General features: G+C 31.4%; 1 protein-coding gene across 2 annotated transcripts; it reads right to left on the reverse strand.

The window, feature by feature from the left end:
* Window positions 1–24: 24 nt before the first annotated feature.
* On the reverse strand, window positions 25–18,619 carry LOC147807443 (cytochrome P450 2J2-like). 2 transcript variants are annotated; one of them, XM_087165293.1, is made up of 7 exons: window positions 18,439–18,619; window positions 10,826–11,207; window positions 6,734–7,070; window positions 5,738–5,937; window positions 4,442–4,705; window positions 2,023–2,196; window positions 25–317 (listed from the first exon to the last, which is right to left on the reverse strand). In XM_087165293.1, the coding sequence occupies exons 2-7, from the start codon at window positions 11,205–11,207 to the stop codon at window positions 157–159; spliced, it is 1,518 nt and encodes a 505-aa protein (XP_087021419.1). In that variant the 5' UTR covers window positions 18,439–18,619; the 3' UTR covers window positions 25–156. The 2 variants fall into 2 exon arrangements, with proteins under 2 accessions (XP_087021419.1, XP_087021418.1); XM_087165292.1 differs by lacking the exon at window positions 18,439–18,619 and adding an exon at window positions 12,153–12,357.
* Window positions 18,620–19,014: the final 395 nt, after the last annotated feature.

Raw genomic sequence — 19,014 nt, forward strand, 5'->3', positions numbered from 1 at the left:
TTCTAAGATTATTCAACGAGTATGTGATGTACAAACCAAAAATTTTTATTTATAATTGAGTTCTTCATCAGATATAAAGATTCTAGAAGCAGATTCATCTTGATAAAGATGTAAAAACTCAGAGCAAATGCTCCATTCTGTGTTGCAGCTTCGTTATTACTTCCTGGGCGTGACGCATATTTTGAGCTTTCGAGACGTCACTACTTCAAAATATGTCTTTGGCTCTTGATACGATATTTTGAAGTTTTTGATTATGGCTGCCAAATACACGAACGTTTGCATCAGAACAAAGCCTTCACCGAGGCACACTCTTTTACCTGGAATGGAAACAAGTATATTAATTTTATACACACAAAATCTCAGTCGATCAGAAAAACAATATAAGAAAAATGGAGAAAAGTACAGTTTGCTGGAGCTTAGGTTTGAATAAACTTATTTTTTCTAAGTTGCGTATTTATGTATAAAGGTCGTCAACAAATGGCGCTACTAAGTAGCTATCCACAAATGATGTCAAAGCGCGAGGAGGGTTGAGAGGAGTAACAATTTGTGTCGTTAGGGAGGGAAATGGTAACAAAGGCTTTACAATATACATTTAGGTTATAATAAATGTATTTAAAATCAGCATACTTTTATATTATTTATTTCAGTTTTTTTTCAGTCAAAAAAGCTCACATACAGTCATTATTTTTGTTGTGTTCCCACCAAACATTAAAACACATAGTAGAAGTTCAAAAAAATAAAATTCGGAACATGATCAATAATGCTTTGCTGTGATTCTCAGCTGCAAGAATATGTTTATTTAATCGAGTGTAGCATGTGACAAGGGGGAGTAGAGGTTGTGACATTTTTTTGTAATGAAGAAGAGGAGGAAATAACAAAAATTGGAAAAATGTTATATCATTTATGGATGGTTGACTGAATGTAAACAATGGCTTCCTGAAACCGGAAGAAATTTAGAAAACTTCCGGTGTATCCCCCCGCTTATGGTATGCGTGCGAGGCGATGTGTGAACAGGTTTCATATTCTAGGAAGTTTCATTATTTTTATTTGTGTTTAAATTTAAACGTCATTTTACCATTCAAAAGAGTTTTCAGTAATTTATAAATTCTAACAGGTCGAGAGCTTGAAACAAATACAGCAAAATTAATATCACAGCATAAATAAAGTGAAAGGTTAGTTATGTTCTGAGTGTTAGAACTCATTTGGCTACATTTGTGTAATATAGCACCAATTGCTTTTTTTTGGGTAGTATCATATCACGCTTGCAGAGTGGTTCGAAATCATTTGTTGTTTGTTTCGTTTCAAGTAAGATTAAAAGAACATCTTATGTTGAAAGCCCTAAAAGCATAATAATATTGGATGGTGCGTTTTTTCAAGCTTAAACGTAAACTTCAGTCGCAAGTAGTAACCCGGAGGTTTTACGACGAATTTGCGACTACTAGCGCCATCTGCGATAAGCTTTGCATGGTAAACCATCCATGGACTGCGTCTAGCTAGGAAAAACTACCATTTTTTTTTACATTGCTGCTCTTCAAAAACTTTTCCATTGATTACAGTTTTTTCCGTGTTTGTATGGAATTTGACGAAAAAATTCATTACAGTGTCCATACTAAAGCCATTGCAAAAAGAATTGAACAAAAGATATCCAAGAAACTTCTGTACCCATATCTGGTCAAAATCAAATGAGAAATTGATATGAGGATAAGAGTGAGATGCTTTTGCTTAGATTATAGTAATTTGTGAATGGAGCAATTAACATAGGATATCCCAATGACTTCTGAGCATATGTCTGGACAAAGTCCAATGAGATTGTGGTGCGTAAGATCAGTAAAATCACAAAGCAACCCCATTTATACCATGGTAAGTATTACTCGTTTATAAAAGGAGTTTTAACCCCTTTTATAAACTAATATGTTAAATGATGAAGGTTGAGCTCCGCAAAACCGAATAAATGAGGAAATTTCAAAAGAGTAAAAATAAATAAATAATAAATAAATAAATAGAAAACTTGAAATAACTAACCTACACCGAATGTTATGGGTAATTCTTCTCTTGGTTTTCCGTCTACTCCAAGGAATCTGGAAGGATTAAATTTATCTGGATCCTCGTAGACATTGGGATCGTTATGCATGGCATAGACGTTTGTGACAGTTATGGCTCCTTTAGGTATCCTGTAACCCCCGACAGTCGTTTCTTCTGCTCGAAAAGATAATATGCAGTTTCTCTTAATGAAATGGAAGATAATAACGTGGAATTTAATTTTATATGGTTGGGAAGTATATGCTTTTTACACTGCTTTCTGGAATATTTTTATACATTAAAATATCTTTGACATTGCATTATTATGTATATTAGTGACGATAATTATATACTCTTTGAAAAATCAACGTGGTTATAGTGTATAATATGACAGTGGTTATATTATAAACAATGTGGTTATAATGTAACCACTTAGGTCTATAGCCATTAAAATTATATGAAATACTTCAAAAAAATCCATACCACATTTTATCTTTCTCATCAGATTTTTTTATTTGTAATGCTAAATATTAGATTTTGAGAGCAAAAACACACATTAGAATAGGAGTGGAAAAGTTTCACTAAAAAGCGAAATTTTATAAAATAGTTATAATGTGGATGGTAGAATTATATATATTTAACTCATATATCAATAACTTATTACTGTTACTTACAATTCAAAGACTGTTTTTTTTTTCAGGTATGATATAGTAATTTTCTAGTTCTTTTTTTTATTTATTAATTTTTTTTTAATTGCCACTTTCCCTAATTGACTACTAACTGATTTTTAGAGATAAAATAAAATTCCCTGACAATTCCAGGTTTTCCCTGTTCTCCCTGACCTGTGAGAGTCCTGTTTGCTGATCCACGGTTGCAAATTTGCTTTGTATAAATAGTAAAATTATATTTGTTTTCAACCCCTTCCTTCTCGCTCCCGTGAAAATGACGGGATGAAGTCTCGCTCCCATGAAAATGACGGGATGAGGTCTCCCTCCCGTGAAAATGACGGGATGAGGTTTCGCCCTCTATTTCTCGCTCCCGTGATATTTCCAGGCCGGAGTGTTCAGTAGTAACGCGCCAATAGGAGTAAAACTAATTCATTTCTTTTGCCCGGAAAACATTTTATTTCTCATTTCACACACCTGATGGCAGTACCAGGAAATTTTTAAGGCAATTTCAGATAATTAGTTTATTTTAAACTAGATGTCAGCGCTAATAAAATACGTTTACTTGTGAAGGAAGAAAAAAATTGGCACTTTTATGACCGTTTTCGTGAAAATTAACCAATCGTTAAGGGGATAAAAATAGATCCCAGCTTAATGTACAAACCTTGCTAAAGCTTTTTACTCGTTTGATTTTGGTATTTCGCTAAATAAGGTAGTAGCGCTTGGTTTTAGTGAAAGTATGGTTGAATGGTTATTTTCTTATTTATGTAATAGATCTTTATATGTGTATTTTAGGAATGCTATTTCTATAAAGTTTACCTATAGTTCCGGCGTAGCTCTGGGCTCAAAACTTGAACCTCTGCTCTTCATTTCATTTATTAATAATCTCTGTTGCGTTTTTGAAACATTTGAGTTTTTATTTTTTGAAGATTATCTTTCATATTCTTTTAGAAAATCAATTATATTACTTTGATCCGTTTGACATCCGATCTTTAATAATTTAATTTTCAAAGCTTATGGTAAACTCAGTTTTATAAATCAGTAAAACTAAAAACTCACAAATGAACAAATCTAAAGAATTCAATATTTTACTTTTTCCGTCCTACATTGAAATATTGCTGTAGTAATTGTATCATTACTTTAATAATAAAAAGCAATCTATCGAAAGAGTTTAAAATTATTTTTTACGCTTTCTATAATGCAAATCAAATAAGTAATATCTCTTGTTTCTACATTGCAAAGTATTTTTGATTAGTGAATGTTTTTTCTTTAAAACAAAAATAAAATACTTTTACTTTATAATATACTGATCGCGAAGAAACGGTTCCCAGTAAACATTGAAGTCAAACATCACTGGATGCGGTCAGCAAGCGGGTGGGTGACCACTTTGATTAACCTGCATATGGTCGAGGTTGCGCAGACCTCGTTGAAGTTTTCGGCCGTAAAGTGCTCCACTTCGAAGGTTGTCGGGCTGCCAAAGCAGAATAGCCACCCCCTCTGCAGAGGATCAAAATTGCGATGGCATGTCTTCGGATCATCCTTGGGGAGGCTTCCCAATCCGTCGCCAATAGTTCATTGTGCAGCTCTAGTGAGAAGTAAATAAAGTACCTACCTACCTAAACCTTACTTCATTCGGAAAAATTATATCTCATAGTTAATTACGATAAGAAATAAGTACGATAATACGATCCTGGTATTCGAGTGGTCAGTGTACGAAAAAAGAATTATCTTGGTTTTAATGACGTATTTGAGCTTACTCGTGCATTCAAGACTTGGAAAAAGAGGAACGAAATTAGCCAATCGCTGAGCCTCGAGAAGGAATGCGTTGAAGTATCTGAGTTTGCTTTTATCAGCCATGGTTGGATTCCTGTCCTCTCCACACACCTCCACCAGTTCCTTGTAGATCTTCTCCTGCTCCTCGGGGTGGTCCAACAGTGCCATGAGCATGAATGTCACAAAAGTTGCAACATTCACAACTCCATCTCCAACGAACTGTAAGAGATTGCTCACCAAAGTTTCGTCTAGAAATCAACAGATCATTTTAATTATTAAATAAAAATTGTATTCAATGCAAATACTAAAAGAATCGAAGCACACATTTGAGAAACAAATAATAACAGAGAATTTTTGTTTGTTAGCTCTGTTGTCACAAACATTTAAAAAGAATTGGTACACCTCCGTAATAACATAAAAAATATGATTATTTCATTGGCTACTATATATATATATATATATATATATATATATATATATATATATATATATATATATATATATATATATATATATATATATATATATATATATATATATATATATATATATATATATATAATTTAAATACTTATAGCAAAGTGAAATCTAAAGATACGCATGCTTGTTTGTATTAATCATAGAAGTCTACATAAATCTGCAAATAAACGAAATAATAAAAAGCATAAATGCTTGAATGTGCTGTATTCCGTTCAGCTCCAAGTTCTACACTGTCTAGACAGAAGTATCCGTACTCCCACTGGTACAGACTACTGAAAGTCCGAGGGTGGACCCTTTTTTGCATCTATCACAGCCTGCTCATGTCTAGGGAAGCAGGTTTTTGAATGGTGGATACAGAAATTTACTTCCAGCTGAAATGAGTGACCGGTAGTGAATATGGTTCATTTGAATGACTACGTGGGACTTGCAGTGGGAACATTTAGAGAGCAAATCTATTTCTTTAAATCCTAGCTACGTAAGTCTCGATTTTCGATTGGAGCAGTTACTTTACTGGAAGAGAAACGGTGGTCTATCCCAAAATTTTGCTGAAGAGTTAGAAAAGCAGCTTTGTTCAGAATGTCTACATTCATCTCAGACTTCATATTTCCGATCACAGAAGTGGGACCGAAGTCAAACCATGAAAAACACTCCCACAATGTGATGCAGGTTCACTTTTTTTGCTTTTGTCCCGACAATTTTGACCAAATTGTATACACCACAGATGTTAATTATATATTTTTACACGGGAGATATGCATTTTCCTTTCAAAAACAATGTTATCGGAGTTCTAAAATCGTTACCTGTGAAGTATTGATACGTTTTGTCTCCTTTAGATTTTCTCAAATTTTTCTCGTGGATGTATGCGTCGATGATGTCCCGAATGTTATCTTCATCGTATGTCCGTCGGTGGTCATCAATCATTTTTTGAAATCTACTCTTCACCTTGCTGTGGAGTTTCATCGCCTCTTTGTAGAAATGCAGGTACGGTGCGATAAAGTACCTGAAAACGAATTCGTAGAAATGAAACACCGTTAAGAGCCTTCTTCTTTCACAATCTTGAATTTTAGGTAAAATTTTGTAATTTAAAGAAATATGTATGTTTTTTTTTAACATAAAAAAATATTTGATGATAGAAACTAATTTTTTAAAGCGAAATACTTAAAAAACTAAATTAGGAAAAATAGAATACTATTTACATGTGATATTTCTCTTACATTTCCTAAATAATTGATAAATCAGAATTATCATTCAATTCTTTCCTTAAAAATGCAAGTGCAAAATAAAGTCATGATTAAAAAAATTAGACATGTCTTCATATCAGAGTAGCCAAAATGCATTTAAATTTGTGAAACATTCTCACTTTAGCTCGATGGAATTGGTATTCACAATTAAAATTCTGTCACAAGCTGCTGGTTAACGGTCTCTAGTTTAGAGTCACTTACAGAAAGTAATTTTGCTCAATAGAATTGGCATTCACGATTAAAAGTCCTTCACAAGCTACTGGTTAACGGCTTCTAATTTAAAGTCATTTACAAAAAAAAAAAGTATTTCTGTTCAGTGAAAATGCATTACTGTGTCTGGTTTCGTAACTTGTGATATCAACTGCACTGTGTGATTTGCATATTTAAGGTTAGACTTTTGAACCTTTAAGACTGGCAATTAGTACGTGAAACTTTGAGCAATTTTATTTAGGATGTTTGCGTATTATACATAAATTGCATTGAATCTTATATGTTTCAACTCTTAATTCATAAGTAGCTGTATACTCAGGAGAAAGAGAAGTTGTACAGACTTACTTCGCGAAAGTTCCATGCAAGAGCAAATTCTTCGAGTGAAGAATTTGGTTCACTTGTCTGTATTCTTCCTGAATGATGTTTACTTCTTCCTCGGTCACGGGTGTGTTGATTCCCAAAAAAGTGCTACGGATCATGCGATTACTTTTATTCACTAAAAGTCTCAGTATGTCAATGGGCTCTTTCGAAGACTTCCTGAGGTCTTCCACGAGGCTGCAGACAGTTTCATCGGCGGCGTCTGCTGTGTTTTCTTTAAAGAGAGTCATGCCTCTGTCTCTGAATTGCGTCAGAAAATATCTCCGCACAGTCTGCCATTTTTCTCCTCTAGAAAACAACACTCCTACGTGAATAAAAAATAGTAGACAATAAATAAATGATATCTATTACTATAATGATCAATACATACACACTTCAAAGGGTGTAGCTAAATGTAAACTTCAATGTATAAAGTCTACGCCAAAATCCGATGTTTTTCTTGAATTATTCTCGACAAATTTGAAGTTAGACCATCGATGATTCTTGTTTACAATTGAGCAAAGAAGGTGAAAGTTTGATTTCGATGTTGTACATACCGAGGAAAAACAAGTAAGATGTTATGAAATGCATGTAGGTTTAATGAAGATATATTTATTTTCTTATAAGATCTACATGTATTTGACAGTGTAAATAAATAATTTTAAAACAATTAAGTTCTATCCGCGACAATTTCGTTAATCCTATTTTGAATTCACTTTAATTTTCTCTTTGCGCTTAGTGTATGTTCGATTTTAAAAATAATTTTATTTTGAAAAATATTGTATCTATGCATTCTAGATTAATATCTTTGAACTTGTATTGTAAAAATAACTTAACTGACTCTTATAAGTATCATATCTTATAAGTATCATATCTGTAATTATATATTTTAGTAGTGGTGGCTGTACAAAATATGGTGACTGTATAAGTTATGGTGGCTGCTACTTTACTTCAGGCAGCGTACATGAAGATTTTTGGTGTTCATCGATCCAAAAGCTATGCATGGTGTTTCAATACACGACTATGTAAATAAGTCGTCAGCATTTCTCTGTTTCTTGACTTTTTATAGAGTAAAACTACAGAATTTAAAATGTGTAAAATTAAAAAGTGGATCTTTTTACACTGACCGGTAAAAAAAAGTTACAAAGCTAAAGAAATCGCCATTTATCATTAACCGTCGACAAACTTAGATTCTACAGCACGTAGGAACTTCTCCTCAGTTAAAATCGTTCTTTTTTAGTCAACAACTTGAAATTTTTAAAAACTAGTTTAAAGAGTATGAATCTGTACTTTAGATTCTAAAGCAGTTTTTCACAAAGTGGTCCATATGGACTCCCAGGGGTCCGTAGTACCATTCAGGGGGTCCATGAAATATAAAAACTGATTTAGGGGTCCCTGAACAACGTCAGGGGGGTCTGCGTGAGGTTTAATATAAAATAATAAAATTGTGATTGGTTTTTATTATTATGGAAATTAAGATAAATAAAATAGCGATTTGTACCTCCTAAGTAAACTATAAATAAAGGTGGGTGCTTATAATTATTAACAGTGGTTTGTTACAAATTAAACAGTTGATATACAAATTTTCTTTTATCTTTTGTTCCCTTTTTAAGAGATAACAGTAAGAATGAGTCGAAGAAAAAACGCCGAAAATACAGTGTTGAGTATTTGAAGTATGTCTTTATTTCTTCACCAGGAAATTGTACTTTACCTTTGTGTCTTTTATGAGATAAAACTGTAACAAGTGATTCAATGAAACATACCAAGCTTAATAAACAATTGATAAAAATCCATTATGACAAAAAAGATAAAGATTTAACTATTTTTCAAACAGTCAAAGTAAAATATCTGAAAACACAGTCACTGCAACAACTTATAGGGACAACATCTAAGCGAGGGGACGATGGACTGCATATTTCTCATAGTTTCGCATGCTTCTATATATTACATGATTGCAAGTCCGGAAACCTTCACATTATTGAAGAACTTATTTTACTAGCTGTAAGTGCGATAATACTCACCGGGTCGCACAAACCAGCTTTTAACATTGTAAAAAGAATTCCACGGAGTAATAATAATGTACAAAGAAGGATTGACAAAATATCTCAGTGCGTAGAAAATTCTTCTTGTGAGTACTTAAAAATATCTGAATATTATGTACAGCTTGACGAGTACACTTATCCAGAAAGCGCAGCTTTTACTTTTAGCTCATGAAAGATTTGTAAGAGAATAAAAATTTTACCAAGAATTGTTATTTGCTAAATGTTTGGAAAGCATTGCGAAAAGTGAAACGCTATTGACAGAATTAAAAGCTATACCCTTGACTAATATCATTTCTGAAGCTACTGACGGTGCTCCGGCGATGGTGGGAAGGTACCGAGGTTTTCTGGCTAACTTAAAACAAGCTGCAGCGAATGTATTTTCAGTACATTTGCCAAACTTAACGAAACTAATTTGAAACTACAAGATGAGCAATTAAATTTAATCAAAACTAAAATCGTAAAACTGCGTTTGTTGCAAAGCGTTTTCTGTATAAACAAAACTTGGGAATAGGATATTGCTCTCTCAGTTTCAGTGCTGTAATGAGCCCAATCTCAAAAAAAAAAAAAAAAATAAAAAAAATAAATGATTAGAAATTAGTGCTCACGAACATTGAGCCGGACATACATTAATACTCTTAAAATCTCATCATGTTCATCCAAGTCATTAATTTTTTTTATTTTATTTTAAACGTAAGATATAATTTTAATAAATAGTTCTTCAACAAAATGTTTTTTTTTTTAAATTTTTATACCGTTCATATATGCAGTTCTTCACTTGGGGGTCCGTGGGAAAGTTTTGACAATAAAAAGGGGTCCATGGGTCAAAAAAGTTTGGGAACCACTGTTCTAAAGGATAAAAGAATGATGTCTCAACTTTTCAATATTGCATGAACCTCGAAAATTCTATGGAGTGAAAAAAAATCAATTATCAGACTCTCAAAATTTGGAAGGACAGAGATATGAAAATGCAACAACAACATAAAAGTAATATAAAAAGTCGAGACTAATATATGGAGGGAAGGAGGTTTAAAAATTAGATTTTGTGGGAAATACTTTCGATTCAAGCGCTTATGCAAATATAAATTGATTTCTGTAGCTTCTCAAAAAGTTCTAGCTTTGAAAAACCTTTATAGGATATTACTGGAAACGCTGTAAATTTTCTGTAAAAGAAAGAACAAGTAGATTTTTGGAAAGTTTTAGGGTGATCGACTCCATTTATATCAATGAATATATTACTGGCAACAATTTATACACCGATATTGTATACAATATCGAATATATAAAGGAAACAGGACAAAGTATAAGATAATTAAACGTTTTAACACATTTTTCAAGCATTGTAGTCGATACCAAATGACAAACGCTTAAGTATGAAATATGCAAATTTTTAGTGAAACAAGTAGGTTCATATTTTAATTTGGTTTCTTTAAAAAGAAAGCCGTAAGTTTTTATTAATTATCATATAATATCAGAAATAAGATTAACCATCAAGGATGGCACGGAATTCCCATCATTTTACTCATCAGCTCGGTAATAGTCTATTTATAAAAGAAAGCTATGTTAAATAATGACTGTTTCTTTTTACATGATTTATAACTGCCAACCATATTATCCCACTTTGCCTAAAGTGCATTTATCAACGTATAGAATGCAAAGATAAAGTATATAATAGTTCTTTCCATCTAATACTTTGTCTAAAGAGCATCTTTTTCATTCTCGTATTGTGCCGAGATAAAATATTTCATACTGTGCTCAAGGAACATTTCTGATAGTATACAGTGCCCAAGATATAAATATTACTCTCATTTCAAAAATGTGTGAAAGGAGCATATGTAAATGGGTTCTGTGCCTTGATAAAATATATAATAGTTATCTTACTTCATACTTTGCCTAAACAGTATTTGTCGTTTAATGCAATATCTAAGTAAAATATATAATAATTTTCATATTATGTACTTTAAATACAATTTACTACAATGTATGCAATGTCGGTGTTTCGCATAATGTCGGTATGCAAGAATAAAAAATAAATAGTCACCTTCCTCAAGAACTCTGGCTACAATATTAAAATCAGGTGTTCTCTCCTTGAAGTAGTCCGTTTTAGTGATGTGGGCTTCCCTCAGCATTTTCTGACTGGCGAGATTTATGTAGAGTGCACCCGTGATTCTGAAACTGAAAATGTCACCGTATTTCTTCTTCAGTTCCAGCTGCTGCAGGTGAGAGTGCTCACTCACTACAAATGGCCACCATCCCAGAATAGGCACTCCTGTCGGTCCAGGGGGCACTCCGTAGTCCCTGAGAATGTAATAGAACGAGGCAGCGAGGATATACCCCAGGATTAAAGATGCGGATGCAACTCCTATTGAAATGCTTGAGATGGTGTTACTGGCAAAAAATAATGCCTCCTTTAAAATTTCCATCTATGAGAAAAACTAAAGTTAGTTCGGAAAGACAATACCAAAAGTTAGAATAAAATGCATTTCTCACTCAAGGCAATTTTCAATTCTAAAAAATGCGTATAAAAATTTACATTTCATGGCAATAAACTTATTTATTTTTTTCCATAGAGAGAAAATGCGAATGAAGTTACTTTATTTATATGTAAAGTTAATACACTCTGTTTGTTGTTGAGTCGCTCTATGCGTAATAAACACTCTTTTAAATGATCCACTGTTCATCATCAAATCTTTTAAAACAAACGAGAAGAACTTGATAAAATTTCCTCATCGTTATTAAGGTTATATTTTCTAAACACCTCAGAATGTTCTTCTGTGAACCGCAAGAGTTCTAGTAGATGAGCGGTGTTGCAGTTCGAAATGTAGCCTTTACAACAGCCATTCAGTTTCAAAAAAATTTATTTTTTCTGCGATTGCTTGTACGAGAAAAGTATTTACGAAATTTTAAAAAAATACATTTAGTTATGAATTAATTTCTTAAGTTTGGTTTTTTCATCGATCATTTCATTGGAGTTTAAAACTTGTAAACTTGAACAACAAAATAATTAATCTAGTTCCAAATTTTTTTTTCCTTAAGGCAAGGTATTATTATTTTAAAAATTTATAATTGAGAAACAAAATTCAACCCAACTTTTTAGAAGGAATTTATACAGATATATGAGCATTCTGATGGAAAAGTGGTCATGTCTAGTAATCTTCTCTACGAATCTTAAAATTAACCAGAAAGCTAACTTTCGCTGGAAAAACTGACTGCATAAAAACATCCTCACGCTTTCAAACTATGACGTTCAAAATCTTTATACAAAGAAAAAAAATATTGAAAAAATCCTTTTCTCTTAAGATTGAAAGAAATGTATCAAAAGTTAATGATGCGTGGTTAATTGATTTTAAAATATTATGAATACATACCTTACGAAAATGTATATTACTTTATGACTGAAGATAATGTCAGAACGAATGTCATCAAAACGTCTTGTCACCTTGAGTCCTTTCAGATAAATGTTTAGTTTTAAATCTGAATTCTTTTTAATTGAGAGTTAGGTCAAACAAACATTGAGGATGTTTTTGGTCTGATAAGTGGTTCTGATAACTTCATAAAATATGTAAGTAAAAGAATAAAAAAGAAGTTAATAAACAACGAAAAAGAGAATACTCCTTTCAACAATTGATAAGAGTGGAATGCTTGTTTCAGCTTATTGCACTTATTATTAGAAAGAGATAACATTTCTAATAAACATCAAATAAAAAATTTTGTAAAGTTTTTCTAATGTTATGCTGGTGGCATTTGACATTGAAAATAAAATGTGACTATTAAACAGGACAGAGAATCTAAATTTCCTCCACAGTGGGGAAAACCAGAAGAAAGCCGTACTAGAAGAAATAGGCATCTTCCAAACCAAGTGCGAAAGGAATTATTTTTTCAAAAATAAATATTAAATTGGGTTTTTAAACAGCTTATAAATGCTGTCTAGTTTAAATAACAGTATCGATGTTCAAGCTGTTTAATTTTTAAATAAGCGAAAAATGAAAAGTAACAATTAGAAAAAATGAATTGAATGAATTTTTTAAGAAATTAAAAATAACTGCAGTTTTGCAATATTTTATGCAAATGAGTACAGTTAAACTTAGTTTTATAATCGCAAAAAAACTGCTAAAATAACATAATTTCAATTTTTATTGCTATTTCAAATTAACAAATCACATACTAAACTTTTACGCTATTAAGTAACACATTTCCCTATTACAAATAGCATATTAATTTTTGAATCAAATACTGACAAGTATGAATACTCAAAATGACTTTCAAATAATTTGATGTATGAGTTTATGAAATCTATATATACTAGGAGGCTCCGGCCCCTGCTCGCTAACGCTCGCCAACCCCCGAGAATTGCTACGCAATCCTATGTGGTTCACGCCGTGAGCCATGGCTTGCTGCTCTCGCTCGCCAATGAACACAATGTTCTAGCACAAAGACATAGTATATTATCATCAAAGACATAGTATTTTATCATCAAAGACATAGTATTGTACTTATGTAGAAGAATTCTATCAATGTTCTTATTGGCTATTAAAAAAGTATATTAGCTATTTAGATTGTACATGGTGAAAAAATCAAAACATTAGCTAAATGAGAAACATATTAGCAAAATAAATTATCAAATATTGCAGTTACTCACCTAAATTCAACAAAATGTGTATAATAAATTCATTCATGAATCAAAAAATTCAATGCATTCAATACAAACACTTAGACGTTTTTTAGACGTTTTGGTAGCTCCCAGTAGAAAAATATCAAATCAACAGCGGCCTTTTAAAGCATTCTCACTTCAATTATCAAAGCATTCTCACTTCATGTTTTTAGGGCATGAATCTGAATTGAACAACCTGATAATGCTCACTCTGGTTATTGTTTCCGTTTTTAAAAGCACTATATGTTGAGCCAGTTTAAATTAAATATTATCATGTTTTTAGGGCATGAATCTGAATTGAACAACCTGATAATGCTCACTCTGGTTATTGTTTCCGTTTTTAAAAGCGCTATATGTTGATCCACCTCATATAGATTTGCCATGTGACATTTTTAGCAGCAATCATTGGTCGATTTTCTAACGTTGCCATTCGGGGAGTTGTAATGAGGCTTTTTTTTGGTGCCGTGTAAGAGAAATATATATATTAAGGCTCCTATACTATCAGAGCTGACCTATCAAGCAATATTGGAGCAAAAAAGTTCACAAGTTTACGTTATGTTAGTATTGTGCTTATGTTAGCTCTTTGGAGCAAAACTAGATGATGAGTCGGCCTGTCTAATTCAGTTGCTCTACAATTAAACTTAACGGACATCATTTTATAGAATCCATATTTTTAAAAAAATCAATGTTTTCAAATCAAATTAAATTAGCGCATGTAAAATATTAAACAACAACCACTATCTTCCATTCATTTAGCATTGCACGAAAGTATACAGTGGTGGCCAAAAATGTGGACATTTTTCGAAAGTTTCATTCTTTTCAACTCTGTGTGCTTGTAGAATATATTAATTTTCACTTAAATACAAACGTTTACATATCAAATTGAAGGTAATTTAATGTAGAATTTTATAATAAATACAGTATTACAATATCTGTATTACAAAAAAAGTCATGCAATTAATAGTAAGATCTATCTTAGATTTGGATTTTTTTAGAGTGATACTTACACAATCAATACTTAGTAGGATAACCCTTATTTTTTAAGACAGCTTCGCAGCGTCTTTTCATCGAGTGAACGAGTGTTTGGAGCTCATCTTTCGTAATCACATGGAGCCAAGAATCAATTATAGCTTCAATAAGTTGTCTTTTATTGGATGGACGTTTTTTTCGTACAAGAATATTCAAACTTCACCACAAATTTTCAATTGGATTGATATCGGAGCTGTTTCCTGGCCATGGTAATATATCTATGCCTTTATTTTGAAACCATGCCTTGCATACTTTTGCTGTGTGGTACGGAGCTGAATCCTGCTGAAAAATAAATGGTGCGTCGTTGGGGAGGAGTTCCCTGATGGAAGGCATCAATTTAGGTTTCAGGACAGTTTCGGTGTATTTTTTGGCATTCAGGATGCCATCAATCACTTGAATTCGGCCCACACCATCTACAGACATGCATATCCAAATCATGACATTTGTTGGGTTTTTTGTAGTTGCTTCAATTCAATCAGGAAGAAGTGCTTCACCTATTCTACGGCTCACGTATTTTCTGCCATCACTACCAAAGAGCGATATTTTACTCTCATCGCTCCAGATTACTTGCTTCCATTGATTTTCTGACCATTTAATGTGTTCTTTTGCCCGCTTAACTCGTTTTCCGCGTTGATTTTGATTTAAATTTGGTTTTTTCCTTGGAATTCTAGCTTGTAGTCCAAATCCTGATAACCTTCTTCTTATTGTTCTTGAACTTAATGCAATTCCCGCTGCATTCATTTCACATCTAATGGCATCTGATGAAATTTTTCTATCTTGAAGGCATAGCCGTTTAATTTTTCTATCGGCAGTAGCACTTGTGCATTTTTTCCGGCCTGATTTGGCATCCCGAAGGCCAAAAAATACATCGAAACTGTCCTGAAACCAAAATTGATACCTTCCATCAGGGATCTCTTCCCCAACAACGCACCATTTATTTTTCAGCAGGGCTCAGCTCCATGCCACACAACGAGAGTATGCAAAACATGGTTTAAAAATAAAGGCATAGATATATTACCATGACCAGGAAACAGCCCTGATCTCAATCCAATTGAAAATTCTTTACGAAAAAAACGTCCATCCAATAAAAGACAACTTATTTAAGTTATAATTGATTCTTGGCACCATGTGATTACGAAAGATGAACTCCAAACACTCGTTCACTAGATGAAAAGACGCTGTGAAGCTGTCTTATACAATAAGGGTTATCCTACTAAGTATTGATTGTGTAAGTATCACTTTAAAAAAATGCAAATCTAAGATAGATCTTACTATTAGTTGCATAACTTTTTTTGTAATGCAGATATTGTAATACTGTATTAATTATTAAATTCTACATTAAATTACCTTCAATTTGATATATAAACGTTTGTATTTAAGTGAAAATTAATATATTCTACATCTACAAGCACACAAAGTTGAAAAACACGAACTTTTCAAAAAATGTCCACACTTTTGGACACCACTGTATGTTATTCCTTCTAAAATTTTCGAAGTGGAAGTAGTTGTGTTTTTTTAATATTATACCCAATTCTCCCGATATATTTCAGACGATATGAAAAATTCGAATCACGCATTTAATCGTTTGCTTTTTAAGGCAATGGTTCTACCGATTTCTTTGACAGTTATAGATTTCTATGTAGTTTTTATAATCCGATATTTTTTATACTATATATTATTGATTACAACAATCAAATCTTAAAACAAAACACGCATTTGAGTAATCACATTTTGAAGAGTCGGATATATAGGATTTCATCGTCGATTTGCGACGGAATACATTTTTTTAATGAACATTATTTTTTTAATGTGTTGATAATTTACAAAAATCGAGTAAGTAAGTCGTTTAGCTCCCCTCCCCCCCCAACAAAAGACGAGAATATCGTCTATAATATTAGAATAAAAAAATATTAAACGTTCAATTACAAAAGTTATAAGTAGTAGTTTTGTTTTTCTAAGCACAGCGTTTATTGTAGACATGTGAATATATTTTCATTGGATCTACTGAAATTTCATTTGATTTGCACATAAATTTTTCAGCGTACATGTTGTTCACATGTACAAAAATATATTACGCGTATATACATACATACATTGGACATACATATATTGTACATCTGTAAATAAATTCATTGGATGAACATATTGCACAAATGTATATGCTTGCATGGAAAATGCATAAATTGCACATGTTTAATCCAAACATTATACATACATTTATAGTGCATATGTACATACATACATTGGACATGCATATGTACATGCGTGCATAGTATATATATACCTTGAATATGCATAAATTGAACAGATGTATATGCATACGTTGTACGTATTACCAAAATAATACCAAAAATTTAAAAGTAGTTGCAAACTGGCATTTTTAAAATACTCTTTTTTTTTAATTAAATTCTATTCTTATAATTCAAAACCCTGTTTTTAGTATATTTATTTATTAATTTTCAAAATTCTGTTTTATAAAATACTATTAAATTAATGCACTCTTTTTATTCATGTAAAAATACTGGTGGAAATGATTAAATGAGAAAACTATATGCTTTTTATTCATGTTTCAATGCTGAAAACGAATGTATAATGCTGATTGTAGAAAAATAAAATTGCAAGGAAATGATGAAATTCAATTCAAAACAAACAAAATGCTCAATTTTATTACATAAAGCATTTATCGATGATTAAAAGTTAAACAACTTATTTTCATGCATGATAAAGGTACTATTATAGTTTCTGTTAAAATCATAAGCCGGAATTACTCTTAAAAAATGGTTCCAATTTTATAAGTTTCAAAAATCTTCAGAAGCCTTTTGAATAAAAATTGACTTTAAATAAATATCATTTAGAAAATCTATAAAACAAGACTTTTGACTTGTGGTACATAAATTTGTGAACAAGAAACAATTGAGATAGTTTTACATCATGTTAAATGGTGTGCGTTTCAAAATGTTTCCTTTATCAGAAAATTCTTATGGTTTTTATTTTATTTTTCAAAGACACCATTTTTTTCCTCTAATTTGCTTGTCTATAATAGTAATAATACAGGGCATTTGTTTTACAATTGTATCAAAACTTCATAATTAATAATATTCCATATATAATGCCTTGATCATATTTTTATTAAAATAAAAAGAATGATATTTTCTTAGTAGTATTAAACAAAAATGCTATTCATACTTAAAAGTCTTCCCACATGCTTATGTGCTTTTTTCATTATTTAATTTTTATGAATAAAAAAGAGCTCAGAAACTGATTAAATTTACAATGTATATAAAAAATAAATCAAATTTTAAGATCACTAACTATTAACCTATAAACAAAACAAAATTGGTAGTTTATAGTTTCAAACTTTTATTTGCATTCTATTAAGCTTGAGTGTCCAATAATAATAATAATAAAAAAAAACTAAGTCAAAATGAACGGATGGAAATTGTCTTTTTTTAAATTCGCATTCTATTAATTTTAAAAGTAAATATAAAGAAACTCACTCGTTTAAATACTCGCCATCGTGCGTATTCCAATTTTGTTGCTTATCTCGCTATAATATAAATCGAAAGCATGAACAGAACACCACTTTAATTTCCTAAACTATCCTAAATTATACAGTTAATTATGCGTCTTAAATTATACAGTTTGTAGTAACATCCTCGAGAAAACCTCTACATTAAAAAAAAAAATTAAAAAATTGCAAGTCTAAAATTCCTTTGGTACCTTGGCGATTGTCATTAATGCAAATAGATACGGAACTGAAACATCAACCAGGCTACTGTCCGTAAAATGTCCCTAAAATGTGGTTATTGCAAATACAGAAATCTTCCGGCAAAAAAATTACGAAAAAAAAATAAATAGTTTTTTTTTTATAAATATGTCTATGCAATTAAAAATAGGGAATAAAATTTTATTTAGAATAAAACTTTATTTTCACTCTACTCTTTCTTTTTTCAAGAGATTAAAACAGTACTTACCACTTATTCACTGTTAACTAATACATGAAGAGAAATAATTTTATAGTTTTTTATTCTTTCAACTCTCGCTTCTTCTAAGTTACTTTGCAATCTTTAAACAAAAGTAAAAATGAACAACATTGAAACATTCAGTGAACGAGAAACGAGCTAAAACATCACAATCCATTTGATTCATTTAACTGTTAAAGGCAATGAGAACTAATAAATAAGGATGTTATATGTAACCTTGATGTAACATTACGCAATGTATAAATCTCAAAGTAACAACGAAATAGAAATGTCCCTGATTACGCAGAAAAAGAGAAACATGTTTAAAATTTGATGGAATAAAATTCCTTTCGATCATTTTTACACACTTTCAGACGAGAACAAGAATCCAGAAATTCCTTCTTATAATCATTACGAAAATCATTTTTGATGCCACGAATCGGGGTTAGTTTAATTTTAAATTTCTTGTGAAAAATCAGTTGAAGAAAGGAAAATGATAATTTAGCTTGAATGAGCATTCTTACCTATAGTGTTGATTTAAAGTATTTAAATAAATGTATGCTCAATGATTTCTCTCTTAGAAACGAT

The sequence above is a fragment of the Parasteatoda tepidariorum genome, chromosome 6, assembly GCF_982258835.1.
Source record: "Parasteatoda tepidariorum strain Cologne lab strain chromosome 6, Ptep-v5.0, whole genome shotgun sequence".
NCBI lineage: Eukaryota > Metazoa > Arthropoda > Arachnida > Araneae > Theridiidae > Parasteatoda > Parasteatoda tepidariorum.